Raw genomic sequence first — 16304 nt, forward strand, 5'->3', positions numbered from 1 at the left:
TGATTGTGAAGTAGTGACTCCGATCTCGTAAACTGACATAAGGCCGGGAGAGTGGTGTGTTGACCACATGGCCCTCCACATCCCCATCCAGTGTCGCCTGAGGATGACACGACGGCCGTTAGGTACCGTTGGGCCTTCAGCGCCTGTTCTGGCGGAGGTTTTCTGTAGACGCTTTGGTCAAGGCATTTGTTTCGTTTTCTCCAGACGAGGACGACGAAGACAGCCAAGGGATCGCCATTGCTACATCTTCGGTGAACTGGATGTTGCTGTCAGTGGTGTTGGGACGTTCCAGACATTGTTCAAGTTTCTCGCGTCTCCGGGGAGCGTGTCTCCAGTGTGTCGAAAGAAATGTAAAGCAGTATCCTAGGGTTATTTTTTTATGATAAAAGGACGTGTCAGCAGACCTCTCAGCTATTAATCCACTGACAATGGCCAAACAGTACTGGCCACAAGCTTGTAGCATTTTAACCACTTGAAGGAGCTAGAAGCCCGAGAAAGTTGAATACGGTGTTACTGCCGGGAAACTTGGAATTACCGGGAAAGCTGACCGACCGGTGATACTATAGATACACATTCGATTATTGAGGACATTTTGAGTGCCTAAGGATGTGCGACTCAAGTGCATGGTCCCCCATCAGCTGGTCTGACGTGGGAAAATGATCGACTGGAGGCGCGTGGTGTACGGTGGTCCAGACAAGAGGCAGGTGGTTACTCACGCTTCAGCTTCTTGACAGCGACGGTGCGCCAGCCTGGCACGCCGCCCACCGCCTCTGCGCGCGCCAGGAAGACGCGCCCGAAGTCGCCCTTGCCGATCTGCCGGCCCAGCTGCAGCCGCTCGTAGCTCACCTCGAACGTGTCCACCTCGCCGCGAGCCTTCGCCTCCTGCGGGACAGACACCAGGCACCGCGTCCAACGTGAGACACATTCGAGTTGAGGGTAACACTGTACTAAAGGTAAAACACAAATGATTGTTATTTCTACTTAACTCAACCCATTACTAACTATCTATGTTGTTTACCAATTTAGTGCCGAACCTGACAGATATGACTGCAGAGACAAGAGACAACAAGAAATATACACTGAAGAACCAAAGAAACTGGTACACCTGCCTAAAATCGTGTGGGGCCAAAGCCAACACGCAGAAATGCCACAACACGACGTGGCACGGACTTAACTAATGTGTGGAGTAGTGTTTGAGAGAATCGACGCCATGAATCCCGCAGGGCTGTCCTTAAATCCGTAACAGTACGAACGGATGGAGATCTCTTCTGAAAACCGAGCGAGGTGGCGCACTGGTTAGCACACAGGACTCGCATTCGGGAGGACGACGGTTCAATCCCGCGTCCGGCCATCCTGATTTAGGTTTTCCGTGATTTTCCTAAATCGCTTCAGGCAAATGCCAGGATGGTTCCTTTGAAATGGCACGGCCGACTTCCTACCCCATCCTTCCCTAGTCCGATGAGACCGATGGCCTCGCTGTTTGGTCTCTTCCCCCAAACAATCCAATCCAATCTCTTCTAAACAGCCATTTGCAAGGAATCCCATATACAGATATGCTCAATAATGTTCATGTCTGGGGTGTTTGGTGGCCAACGGAAGTGTTTAAACTCACAAGAGTGTTTCTGGAGCCAATCTGTAGCAATTTTGGACGTGTGGGATGTCGTATTTTTCTGCTGGAATTGCCAAGTCCGTCGTAATGCACAAAGGAAATGAATGGATGCAAGCGATCAGACAGGATGATTACGTACGTGTCGTATCTAGAGGTATTAGAGATCTCATTCACTACAACTGCACACGCCCCACACCATTACAGTCTCCATCAGCTTGAACTGTCCCCTGCTGATATGCAGGGTCCTGGATTCATAAGGTTGTCTCCGTACCCGTACACGTCCATCCACTCGATACAATTTGAAACGAGGTACGTCTGACCAGGCAACATGTTTCCAGTCATCAACAGCCAATGTAGGTGTTGACGGGCCCAGGTGAGCCTTGGTTCAAATGGCTCTGAGCACTATGCGACTTAGCTTCTGAGGTCATCAGTCGCCTAGAACTTAGAACTAATTAAACCTGACTAACCTAAGGACATCACACACATCCATGCCCGAGGAATGATTCGAACCCGCGACCGTAGCGGTCGCTCGGCCCCACACTCTAGCGCCTAGAACCGTACGGCCACTCCGGCCGGCCCAGGTGAGGCGTAGAGCTTTGTGCCGTGCAGTCATCGAGGGTACACGAGTGGGCCTTCGTCTCCGCAAGCCCATCGATGACGTTTCGTAGAATGGTTCGCAAGCTGACACTTGTTGATGGCCCTACACCGAAATCTGCAGCAATTTGCGGAAAGGTTGCACTTCGGTCATGTTGAACGATTCTATTGTAATGTCGTTGGCCCGTTCTTGCGGGATCTTTTTCCGGCCGCAGCGATGTCGGGGATTCGATGTTTTACCGGATTTGTCATATTCATGGTACACTCGTGAAATGGTCTTATGGGAAAATCCTCACTTCATCGCTACCTCGGAGATGCTGTGTCCCATCGCTCGTGCGCCGACTACAACAGTACATTCAAACTTAAATCATGACAAACTGCCATTGTACACTGCTGGCCACCGTAAATGCAACACCCTGAAGGAAGCATCCGATTCAAGTGAAATTTACACCATGGGTTTGCAGCGATGAGATATGCAACTGATTAGAATTTCAGCGCAGACGCACATCACGCGCGCCTGTGGCGCCACCTCATAGCGCCATTTAAGGCTTGGCGATTTCGACTAGTGTACGTTCGGCACGTGTGTTTACCTTGTGGTTGTTTCACAAGACGATCAGTTATGCCTCGTAGACAACAGCGAATATCTTTTGATCATGTATCCGAGCTCGACAGAGGAAGGATAGTGGCTTACCGAGATTGTGGATTATCATACAGAGAAATCGCTGGTCGTGTTGGACGAAACCAAACAACTGTAATGCGGATATGTGACTATTGGATGCAGGAGGGTACGACGGACCGACGTGGTCGATCGCATTCACCTCGGTGCACCACTGCACGTGCTGATAGGCAAATTGTGCGCATGGCAGTGACGGATCGCTCAGTGACATCCCGAACCATAGCACAGCACATTGCGTCTGTAACGCATCATCCAGTGTCTGCGCGTACCATTCGACGCCGTTTACAGCAGAGTGGTCTGTCCGCAAGACGTCCATTGCTTCGTCTACCATTGACGCAGAACCACAGACATCTCCGTCGCCAATGGTGTGATGACAGACGGATGTGGACGGCAGAATGGAATGACGTTGTCTTTACTGGCGAGGCACGCTTCTGTCTGCAGCACCACGATGGTCGGATTCGAGTGTGGAGACACGGTGGAGAGAGGATGCTGGACAGCTGCATTATGCACCGCCACACTGGTCTTGCACCGGGTATTATGGTATGGGGCGGTATTGGATATTACTCTCGCACGCCTCTAGTACGCATTGCCGGTACTTTAAATAGCCGGCGCTACATATCCAAGGTGCTGAAGCCAGTTGTCCTTCCTTACCTTCAGGGCTCGGCCACAGCCATATTTCAACAGGATAATGCGCGACCACACGTGGCACGCATTGTCCAAATGTTCTTCGTCAATAACCAGATTGAATTGCTTCCCTGGCCGGCTCGCTCTCCTGATCTTTCGCCGATAGAAAACATGTGGTCCATGGTTGCTCAACGAGTGACCCAGATTACATCCCCAGCTGCCACACCAGATGATCTTTGGCAACGTGTGGAAGCTGCTTGGGCTGCTGTACCCCAGGAACACATCCAACGTCTCTTTGACTCAATGCCGAGACGTGTGGCAGCGGTGATCTCCAACAATGGCGACTACTCTGGCTACTCATTCTGGCAGGAACCACATGTCACAGACGTCTGTAAACGTAATCATTTGATACTTGGTCAACATGTTATCTACAAAATAAATTTTGTTTTGCTACCTCTTGTATTACTTGGTGTTGCATTTACGGTGGCCAGCAGTGTAGCAGCAATAACTGATCTAAGAACTGCGCCAGGCGCTTGTTGCGTTACTTAGGCGTTGCCGACCGCAGCGCCGCATTCTGCTTGCTTACATATCTCTGTTTGAATACGCATACCCATAATACCAGTTTCTTTGGCGTTTCAGTGTACTTTGCTAAGCTACAAAGAAGTTCTGGAACTCCATGCTGAGTAAGCACGGAGTATCTAGGACGTCACTGAGTGAGATTGATAATAAAGCTGTGTTAAATGTTTTTCAGTCAGTTATTGCTACGATCTGCGCTACAATAAATATTCAAAATGAGTAGTATTAACTACATCGCCTAACCGTTATTAGTGGAGCAGGGTGTGTCATTTTCTGTACGAATGTGACTACTGCAAGAATTCTTGCAACTAATTCGTCTTCCGACTACACATGCGTTTCAAGTAGTCCCAGGGGAAAACGTCCATCGGACTGCATGTCTCGCAGTTCTCTGCACATGTACTGCCACCGTCAAGCAAGCACTACAGCGCTACATGCTGTTTACTGGCTGAACATCAGAACTTCACAAGACTAACTACTTCAAATCAACAGCGGTATAAATAAGTTTAAAACAGCCACTTTCTCTAATGTTACCCCATCTTAAGAACTTGAAGTACCTGTTGCGAAGATGATAGTTATAGCTCATTTGGCAAAGAACAGGTAATGTTAGGAGTGTAATCCTCAGCAACGCAATTCGGGAATCATTCCCCAACCACCTGGCTGTCTCTGTTTACCTGTCATAAACATGCGCATAAAAAAGAAAGTTATTCGGATATAAAGTGCTCGTCTCCTCATAAAAACGGCAACATGAAATTCCCCGTTCCGCTTATCCATATTTCCGCGCACTGACCGAAGTATGTTCCTTTTGCATAGCGGTTCATGTCCCGTAGCTGCCTTCCTCGCACCGACTAGTACAAGACTCACCTATAGGGCTCCAACAGGCTGCAGTGAGCCACCAGCCGTGCCATAGCATTCCAGAGATGTTACATGAGATGTGAAGAAACATACCAATAGTCATCTAAGCAAAGCTGACACATATGTCGTATTAACGTTGATCTTAAAAAAACATCGAAGAAACCGTTGAAGAAATTATTACTGCTACTGCCTGTTTGTACATTAAGTACAATATCGAATCTAACTCGGTGAACTGTTTCATGCTGTTCAAGTTCGTCAGTTGCCCTTCGTTTCCTCTCTATGTAATTATACAGGTTGTTTTACAATTCTTATTACTGACTTCAAGGGATTGTAGACCGGGCTTAATACACGAAATTTTGATAAGGACATCATGTCCAGAAATGTACCGTTTGAATCTAAAATAAGTTTGAAGATTGGCTCATTTCCAAATATCTCGCTTCACGACACGCACACAAAATGAGAAGATGGCGCCGTTGTGAGTCCATAAGGTAATTATGACGTCACACGCCATTTCAGTCAGCCGACTGCGAGAAACTTGTACGGTCGCAACTACGTGGGGTGACTGTGGTACTCCACGGACGCGTTGCAGTTTCGACTGTGAAGAGGAGCTCCTTCCTCACGTAGAAGAGAACCCGTCGAGGAGTACTCGAAACGTTGCCCATGTCATGGGTTCTTATTGAGAACGCTGATGAAAGATCAGTTTCCGCTCTGTACGTACCAAGAGGTACGTGATTTGAAAGTGAACCAATCTTCAAAGTTATTTTACATCCAAGCGCTACAATACTTTGCAAGCGTTCCTTATCAAACTTTTATCTACCAAGACCGCCCTGTAACCCCAAGCCTGTAACAATAATTGTGGTACACGCCTTACGACGTAATGTATTTTTCTGTACGCTTGTGCTTATGTGTATGTAAAAACGACTGAATTTCTGTTCATTACAAACTTTTCTGCAACATACTCCCTCTGTGTTGTTTAATCTACGTGACTAAATGCAATGTTGTTATTTCAGTGGTATGTCGTTTCATATCTTGCACTCGTCGCACTTCTCGTCAAATTTTACTGTGATCTACGATAGTATTAGATCAAAGAGGTAACAAAGATAGTTTTATGATTTGGCGTTAGTGTGTCATACGCGTTCGTTATAGCGGCAGGTACAGTTACGCTAATGTGAATATCCGAAGTAGATGGCAGGCTCCACCATTTGTGCACATACACATTAACATTTTAGTGTATGAGAAGATACCATGAAGGGGGTTCCGCAGCAATTTTGAGTCTCCTTTTCCTCATAGGTCTACACAGGGTGTTCAAAACTTCAGTGCCCGAAGTAACAGGGATGATACAGGAGACAAGATCAAATATATTTGTATAGCAACCATGTGTTAGAAACACTTATTGAGTGAGCACTGAGCATCCGCAGGTAATACCCGACTGGAACAGATAAAAGTCGTTGTGTCTAACGTTTTCACAATTCGCACGTATGGTCGGATGAAATTCTTCATTTGTTTGGCCATTTTGTCCATAGTTGCTTCACGGTTCTTGAGGATAGTTTCGTTCCGCCCTTACAACTACAAGAAAATTTAATTACATGCCACTGATAATGCTCTACCTCATTAAAACGAAACGTATCTGGTGCAAGAACACTAATTTTCTTGTAGTTGTAAGGGAGGAACGAAACTATCCTCCTCAAGTCAGGTTGTAAATATCTTTAATTACATGCCACTGATAATGCTCTACCTCATTAAAACGAAACGTATCTGGTGCAAGAACACTAAGATATTTACAACCTGACTTATTTTTAATATAAAAAAACAATTCGTTAACAATATATTGGTTTCTATTAGTTAAAACTTCCCGGCTGAGAGGCCGTGGCCGATATGTGAAACTACTTCTTCCTGACGTTTCGTTGCCAAGGTTTCATTAACTAATGAAGAAGCCGGCCGTGAAAGTCTAGGCTTTATCTTGGTTTTTACTTACGGTGATTCTGCTGGTTTCTCGCTTGTATCAGTAAATGCCGTCTGTTAGCAAATCTTCGGCGTCATTCATCATTAGACACTGATACATGTCCAATATTCCGTTGCTCTCGAGAACTTTGCATATCTTACATTTCACACAGCCACTTTTTTGCACAACATTGTTAACTGTTTTTTATACTTTTAAGTGTGTATTGTATTTTGTAGTGTTGCCAAATCAACATTGCCACTAGTCTATCTTTGACCTATAGCTTTTTGATTTTTTTAATTAAATGTACGTGTGTTATTCTATTTAATTATGTTGCTGTGTATTTATATACGGTGTAAGATTATTGAAGGAATAATGAAGGAGTGGTTTTCATTTTAGGTGGGGGAGGGAGAAACCATGACGAGTGGACGTATGTGTATAATAGTGTGAGTTGGAGGAAAATGTGAGGGACAAGAAGTGAAATGAAACTGTGAAAGGGGGGGGGGGGGGGGGAGTGTTGGTTGGACCAGGAGAGGGTGAAGGTTGGCTCTTCTCCTTTCCATGGAATTTTTTCAATTGTTTTATATACTACTTTCCAATATTTATTTGGCCATTGAGCAACTGTTTATTTTGTGCCAATGCTGATGATGTTTTACCTCAAACAAAGCGAAAAGCGCCAGGTGAAAAAACAAGACAGGAATTTTTATTTTTGTTGTAACGACGGAACGAAAGCACCCTATGGTCGGATGAAAATATACGTATTACTGTTGTGCAAGGTCATCAGAGACGTTCGCAGTATACATGTGGGCCGGTATCGTAGGCGACTAATTACTTCGTCCTTACATGTTGCCTATTCGATCCAGTTGACCAACATACACAGTGTTCTTGGAAGTTCACCTGCCGCCGATAGTGGTGGAGGTACTTTAGATATCAGAAGGTCGCGGTTTCAGCATGATGCGCCCCCAGTGCACTCCGCAGAATAAGTTCCAGCAGTAACAAACCAGCACTTTAGGCAGTCGCTGGATCGGTTGAAGATGACCCGTGCATTGACCTGCAAGGTCTCCGGACCTCACCTCATTAGACTTTGGGGCTACATGAAAGCAGATATGTATTCCACCTCTTCTGACTCGGAGGCGGAACTGGTTGCAAGATTTTTTGCAGCAGACACATAAACACAGAACACACCATACAATTTTGCAGAGAGTAAGCGATTCCCTGCTACGTCGATAGCAGCTCTGCGCTGAAGTTAATGGTGCTCATTATGGACTTTCATTGTGACGTAGTAGTGATCAGAACAATGAAGCAATAAAAAACATTTAACAACATTTTACTCTCACTCACACACAATAACGTCCTGCAGACTTATTACTTAAACAATTTGCGGTTGCTTAACGAAATATGTTTGTTTTTGTCTCTGTCACCATCCCTGTTAGTTTGGGCACTGAATTTTTGAGCACCCTGTATGTGAATGATCATCAAGTTAACATTTAGTAAACAGAGATAGTAATTTTTATAGACGACCCACGCTTTACGATCCATTCTGTTGAAAAGAAAGCAACAAAACATTATATAATAACACCGTTTTCTAAGGAACTAAGAACTATTTCCCTGAAAATGGAGGGTAGTTTTGAGGAACTCAGTGTATTTAACTCTATACAGCAAACATAGTAACACACATTTAATGTTTCTCAAGAACGGTAGTCGGTAAATAAAATTTTACAAATTTTTGTATGTTTATGTTGAAACGATCTTGAAGTAGATGAAACGGATTATTGGGCGGCTGGGACAACTAATTCATCAACTTTTGCCCTTCGTGTAGTTGCTGCTTTTGGAAACAAATCAGCACGTTAACATGTTTTGCACTTATGCCTTAAGGCATCAATGGATAACTTTTTGGGGGACTACATCACTTTACAAGAAATTACTGACTGCATAAGACCTGGAAGTATGAGCAATAGGCTGTGTGCCGTCACAATCATCTTGTAGGCGCATCTTAAAGGATATTTATACTCCGTTGTAAAATTCATTTCATATAACCCTGCACAATTTGACAAGAACTGCGATGTCCACAGATGAAACACATGAAGAAACGATGAACCTTGCTGTTCCATCACTTATGTTCTTAGTGGCTCATAAAGTAATCATACAGGGTGTTTCAAAAATGACCGGTATATTTGAAACGGCAATAAAAACTAAACTAGCAGCGATAGAAATACACCGTTTGTTGCAATATGCTTGGGACAACAGTACATTTTCAGGCGGACAAACTTTCGAAATTACAGTAGTTACAATTTTCAACAACAGATGGCGCTGCAAGTGATGTGAAAGATATAGAAGACAACGCAGTCTGTGGGTGCGCCATTCTGTACATCGTCTTTCTGCTGTAAGCGTGTGCTGTTCACAACGTGCAAGTGTGCTGTAGACAACATGGTTTATTCCTTAGAACAGAGGATTTTTCTGGTGTTGGAATTCCACCGCCTAGAACACAGTGTTGTTGCAACAAGACGAAGTTTTCAACGGAGGTTTAATGTAACCAAAGGACCGAAAAGCGATACAATAAAGGATCTGTTTGAAAAATTTCAACGGACTGGGAACGTGACGGATGAACGTGCTGGAAAGGTAGGGCGACCGCGTACGGCAACCACAGAGGGCAACGCGCAGCTAGCGCAGCAGGTGATCCAACAGCGGCCTCGGGTTTCCGTTCGCCGTGTTACAGCTGCGGTCCAAATGACGCCAACGTCCACGTATCGTCTCATGCGCCAGAGTTTACACCTCTATCCATACAAAATTCAAACGCGGCAACCCCTTAGCACCGCTACCATTGCTGCACGAGAGACATTCGCTAACGATATAGTGCACAGGAGTGATGACGGCGATATGCACGTGGGCAGCATTTGGTTTACTGACGATGCTTATTTTTACCTGGACGGCTTCGTCAATAACTAGAACTGGCGCATATGGGGAACCGAAAAGCCCCATGTTGCAGTCCCATCGTCCCTGCATCCACAAAAAGTACTGGTCTGGGCCGCCATTTCTTCCAAAGGAATCATTGGCCCATTTTTCAGATCCGAAACGATTACTGCATCACGCTATCTGGACATTCTTCGTGAATTTGTGGCGGTACAAACTGCCTTAGACGACACTGCGAACACCTCGTGGTTTATGCAAGATGGTGCCCGGCCACATAGCACGGCCGACGTCTTTAATTTCCTGAATGAATATTTCGATGATCGTGTGATTGCTTTGGGCTATCCGAAACATACAGGAGGCGGCGTGGATTGGCCTCCCTATTCGCCAGACATGAACCCCTGTGACTTCTTTCTGTGGGGACACTTGAAAGACCAGGTGTACCGCCAGAATCCAGAAACAATTGAACAGCTGAAGCAGTACATCTCATCTGCATGTGAAGCCATTCCGCCAGACACGTTGTCAAAGGTTTCGGGTAATTTCATTCAGAGACTACGCCATATTATTGCTACGCATGGTGGATATGTGGAAAATATCGTACTATAGAGTTTCCCAGACCGCAGCGCCATCTGTTGTTGAAAATTGTAACTACTGTAATTTCGAAGGTTTGTCTGCCTGAAAATTTACTGTTGTCCCAAGCATATTGCAACAAACGGTGTATTTCTATCGCTGCTCGTTTCGTTTTTATTGTCGTTTCAAACATACCGGTCATTTTTGAAACACCCTGTACAAGCAGCCACTAGATTCTTTTCTCATTTGTACAACAACGTAAACTCACAGATAGCAAAGGAAATTTGAAATCTAGCCTATTAACATTTCTTGTGGACATCTCTTATTTTCGCATACACTTTTCGTTTTAGCGAAAAGAATTAGTAAGTCTGGACAAAAAGAAAAAAAAAATGAGTTAGTCACTAGTATGCATTAGGAGATAGACTAATATCTTGATTTAAGAAAATTAAACCAGAGTACTGTTTAATAACCTGTAAATTTAGCGATATTAGCAAACATACCATGTATATGTAGCGTGTACGCTGACAAACGTCACATCATTTCGATAAAACCGTGGAAAATTTACTCTGAAGAATGTACCTAATTTATGTAACACGATATGGGCCAGGTTTTACCGTTACAAAATGATAATGAGAGCCGATCATTAAGTTTTGCCAGCCTGTTGTAACAAAGTACGTGCTCCTCCTAAATGACACAAAATACCTGTCGAATATCTGGTAGGCTCTAGTGTAGGGACTCACCTCTATCTCCTTCTCTACGTAGAGTATGCTGCGCTCCTGTAAGGCCGGGAAGGACACCCGCGTGATGCGGCTGCTGCTACTAAAACACGAGAGCGCAAAATGGCGTTGCTAAAATATTTGCTATCACTAGTGCAGAGAAGGGGCTTTAAGCTCCTCAGAGATCGACGCACCTGGAGATGAAAGTATATAGTTTGTAATACCTTATAATGAAATTGGTCAGTGACACACTTTTATTTAATTGTATACAACACAATACACACAATAAATTCACCAATCGACACAGTAATTCTATCTTGCATTATATAAGTTTTCATTTTTATTTGCCTCAGCTCAGATCTAGTCAAGTTGTTTTGCTTGATTATTAATGTGAAACAGGTGTTTTTCATCCAAACAACATAATTCCAAAGTGATTTCCAATGAAGTATCATAATGTAATGATTATCAAAAATCTTTAGCATTTTTGAAAAAGTAGTATCATTAATTATTATGTTTATGTTTTACAATTAGTGCCAGACTTGTTTTCGAATTTGAAAATAACAAAGTGCAATGAAAAATTCACAAACCTAATTATATCGTACTGTCAGATAGTGTGTCTGTATAGCTAATTGATCTTTGCTCACTTTTGGTGATATTGCAATACTGTGAGAAGAGTAAGAAGTAGGGTACTATTGTGCATACCCAATGGAATTTCTGTATTGTAACTATTGAATCTAAGAAGTATTAATTAAAATGTGCAGAAACAAACTAAATTACTGTAACTCTTCGTTCGAACTTAAACATACAAGATATTACGAATCTAGTGATCTCTTTCTTAAATCAGAAAACATCATATTCCGTTGTTAGCTGAACGAAGAACGTGCAACCCACATAGGCCACAAGTTAAGTAAGCAACTCATCCCATAAACGTGCAGTCACAAATTAAAGACAAATTTGTAATCTTATGTCTTTATTGCTTTTTAATGTTTTGAAAGCATTAAAGGGAACCGTTGCACTGTGAAGTGAACTTTGTAAAACATTACTTTAATTTTAAAATTCGTCACTATTAAAGGATATCGCGTTAGAACCTGATACAAGCATAATAGTTCGCTTCCTGAAAATTTTATTGCTCTGTAAACTGAGACACAAATTTCGAATTTCGTCGATTCGTCGAAGTGTGTGTGTGGTGAGTGGGGAGGGGATTTGGGGGGGGGGGCTGGGGATGGAAGACAGTGGGGAGTAAGAAACAATATGGCAGTGAAACAAGAAAGTGGGAGAACCATAAGAGAACCAAATCTTTTAAAACAATGAGAACAGACATCAAAGGCAACACCTACCAATATTTCTTTTAAAACAGATATTTTTCGCCGAGATGGATAATGAATATTATGTCATCCCCGTTGATACGTAACCTTATGTAATTTTCTCAGCATTGCAATAAACAGCCAGGAATTATTTTTTTTTAATTTATTGTGTTTTTCGTTTACGTAAAAATGCAGGAAAGTAATAAGTCTTTTAACAAAGTGCACGTTACATGCACATTTGAAGAATCAGAAGATTGGAAAGAAGACATCATGATACATAGTACAGGTCTGCTATAGATTTCAACTCTGGAGAAAAAATTATCAGCTCATACTGTTCTGTACTGTCAAATATAACAAGGAGGATTGAATGTACTGCGCATTAGTCGACCGTTTCATTGTTCCTTTGCAGGATATTTTATATATTATAAGTGAAAAACAAACGAAACTGTACTAATAATCTACAATATTTATTACTTTACAAACAGTCTGGAAGGGCAATATTCACCCACTTGAAAGAAACGCCATATAACAGGATACTTAGAAAAGGTGACTGTGCTTTTGGAGACCAGCCGCTTAATGATGGCCACGATTACAAGGTGCAGCAAGAAGTACACAAAGAGAGGAAGGCGAACTACCTTAAAATACCGGAAAGCAATAAACTTACATTCACTAGCGAAGGCTTAGAACTGAATCGTGAGAGACTCTTCCCGTACTCGCCACTTCCAACTGCTGATACTGCTAATTATCTAGTCTGGACCATTTTGTAATCTACCCCTCCTACTGACATGCTCCATTTTTTTTTTTAATTTCAGATACTGCAGCTTCACTTACCCTATGAAAATTTTATTTTTAGTAATAATAGTTGTTTCATTTATCTGCTTAGTCTCATTGTAATATTTTGCTCGTTTGTTATTTTGGACTTATCAAGGGCAAGAATACCTTGTTCAGACACCCCACTGGAACATTTGCCAGAGTTTACTATACTCAGTTGAGCCAAGATAGTCTTCTTCAGTCACCCACTTGGAACTTGTTTATACTGTTGTACTTAGTTTTCTTTCCAGAACCAGTGTTGTAATTCGTCATACAGTTACTTAATATCACATTCTCTTATAAACTGCATAGTTTTACATCTTATTTTTACCAAAATAATTCCTCCCACTTTCTTCCACAAAAATTTCACAACCACACGTATTTATCCTTCTAACTGACGGTAGCGTAACAGCCGACAAGCGCTTCATACGAGTAAAATAATAAATATTATAGCATATTAGAGCAGTGCCGTATGTTTTTTCACTCATAATGAATGTGCTATTTTCATGTGTGTTTCGTTGATAAAAACAAGGAAGGCCGTATATTACACATGCTTTTTTGCCAAAGAGATATTCGCTGTCCATGAGCACAAATAAATTAGTAACGAAAGATATTTAACATGTTTCATTTACTAGTGCCCTATAGGACAGAATTACGGGTAAGCCGTAGCACGTAACGTACCCATTGCACAAAACAAAATAATTAGTATTATGAGTGACCTCCACATAATTTCGTCCTAAAAGCATCTGTTTAAAAGATGTGAAATATTATTTCTATAGCCTTTGTGCATACTTACTTTCTCATGAAATATGGTATTAACTACGTACAGTAATTTTAATGTGGTAGTAGAATTCACATACAAAATACTAGAAGGAGATTTGATCTCCACTTGCCTTTGCTGAATCTAAATTCGGAACTCAAATGAGAGAAATACCCGTCTGTAAAACTCTTTGACAGTCCACTAATGGAAATAAAACGTTTGATAGACGAATGAAGTATTTTAAAATGTAGGTTACATTTGTGTCTTCATAATTACTTCTGTAGCATAAAGGCGTCTTCGAACGAACAAACATTAGCATTCACCTATAGCTGTCATATAGCCCTGTAAGTACATTTGTTTTAACGATCAGAATAATCTTTTGTTCAAATGGTACAGTCCACAGTTCAGCATTTTTTCCGTTAATATGATTTGGCAAATGGAGAACTATGGATTTAGAAGTATGAATCACTGGAATACGCACTTGTAATATTTCTGTAGAAGGGAACCCCAAATGTCAAGGTGACATAAAAAGTTACAGTAGAGCTTTCAAGCGCTATCGCTTGTTCTGATATATGAGACAAGCACCCAGTGTTTTATTGGTCTTTATGATTGGCGAAAATAGTACAACGGAGGCGTCAGTCTAGGGCAGATGGCAGTTTATTACCCAATCATCGAACAGGACAATAAATTCTGCAGATATTGCCAAAGAAAACTTTAGCAAACGATGGAATGCTTTTATAATGGAACATTCTTGGAGCGAGCGAGCGTGCGTGGGTACGTGCGTGAGTGCGTGCGTGTGTGTGTGTGTGAGAGAGAGAGAGAGAGAGAGAGAGAAAACGACTCAGTTCTAGGAGAGAATCATGCACTAGTAGGAGATATTTTGCTGTTAGACCTCATGTAAGACGTCTTGATGTAAGATATAAAGTCATTCAAGACAGTTTCGGGGCATTAAGAACTGATTGCCGGGGATAGTCGTAGCCAGTAAAGAAACGGCAATTCAACCAGTTGTCACTTTGATGTCAGTTCACGACCAAGTACCTCGTGATGACAGGCACTAAAGTGCTCCAGTAACAGTCAAAATGACAATATTCTGTTTCTCTCAGAGCGATAACTAACAACAAAGTAAGTGGTCCTGAAATAACTATTAATGCGATAGTCACATTATTGCCATGTAATGGAAATACGATTACAGTTTCAGAACAAGTTTTTTAAAAGCGTAATTGCCATTAGTGTAACTGTGGTTCAGTATAAAATAACATATGTGAAAACAAATAAGACTGAGCTGTACTCTAATTACGTTCCTACAGCTGACATATCTAATACTTGGTCTATATGCTGCATTCAAGTGCTAAGCGCACAGTGAATAAGTATAATTTATGTGGCCACGGTGGTTCAGTGGGTAGAGCATTGGACTCCAGCCCTGGAAGTCCCAGATTCAATTTCAGCGAGGAATCCCTCCGGGACGGCCGCAAGTCCACTCATCCTGTTATCACATGAGTACCAGCTTTCTTTCCCGTGGACGAAACACAGCCAGGGCAATGGGCTCGCCACCACCCCCGCCCCCCTCCGCTCATGGTGCTGCGGTGGAAACGGCTGCACTACATTCAATTAGTGCAGTCGCACTGTCAGAGGCTTTCACCACGTCCTTTACCTCTACCTTCACATCTGATAAGTTTCTCAATCTGGACAACATAAAAATCATCACTTGCTGGACTAGTGCCTAACGAAGCGTCAGTATGTAAATTACGAGGGCAGTTCAATAAGTAGTGCAACACATTTTTTTTCTCGGCCAATTTTGGTTGAAAAAACCGGAAATTTCTTGTGGAATATTTTCAAACATTCCCGCTTCGTCTCGTATAGTTTCATTGACTTCAGACAGGTGGCAGCGCTGTACGGAGCTGTTAAAATGGCGTCTGTAACGGATGTTCGTTGCAAACAATGGGCAGTGATCGAGTTTCTTTTGGCGGAAAACCAGGGCATCTCAGATATTCATAGGCGCTTGCAGAATGTCTACGGTGATCTGGCAGTGGACAAAAGCACGGTGAGTCGTTGGGCAAAGCGTGTGTCACCATCGCCGCAAGGTCAAGCAAGACTGTGATCTCCCGCGTGCGGGCCGGCCGTGCACAGCTGTGACTCCTGCAATGGCGGAGCGTGCGAACACACTCGTTCGAGATGATCGACGGATCACCATCAAACAACTCAGTGCTCAACTTGACATCTCTGTTGGTAGTGCTGTCACAATTGTTCACCAGTTGGGATATTCAAAGGTTTGTTCCCGCTGGGTCCCTCGTTGTCTAACCGAACACCATAAAGAGCAAAGGAGAACCATCTGTGCGGAATTGCTTGCTCGTCATGTGGCTGAGGGTG

General features: G+C 42.9%; 1 protein-coding gene across 1 annotated transcript in view; it reads right to left on the reverse strand.

The window, feature by feature from the left end:
• Positions 1-16304, reverse strand: part of LOC126252171 (uncharacterized) — a 306249-nt gene that overhangs the window by 103680 nt on the left and 186265 nt on the right. The window contains exons 9-10 of the mRNA XM_049953039.1: positions 11088-11166; positions 717-882 (exon numbers count right to left, since the gene is read on the reverse strand). Coding sequence (XP_049808996.1) covers positions 717-882; positions 11088-11166 — 245 coding nt within the window. The remainder of the gene's footprint in view (positions 1-716; positions 883-11087; positions 11167-16304) is intronic.

Source organism: Schistocerca nitens, chromosome 4, assembly GCF_023898315.1.
Source record: "Schistocerca nitens isolate TAMUIC-IGC-003100 chromosome 4, iqSchNite1.1, whole genome shotgun sequence".
NCBI classification, from domain to species: domain Eukaryota; kingdom Metazoa; phylum Arthropoda; class Insecta; order Orthoptera; family Acrididae; genus Schistocerca; species Schistocerca nitens.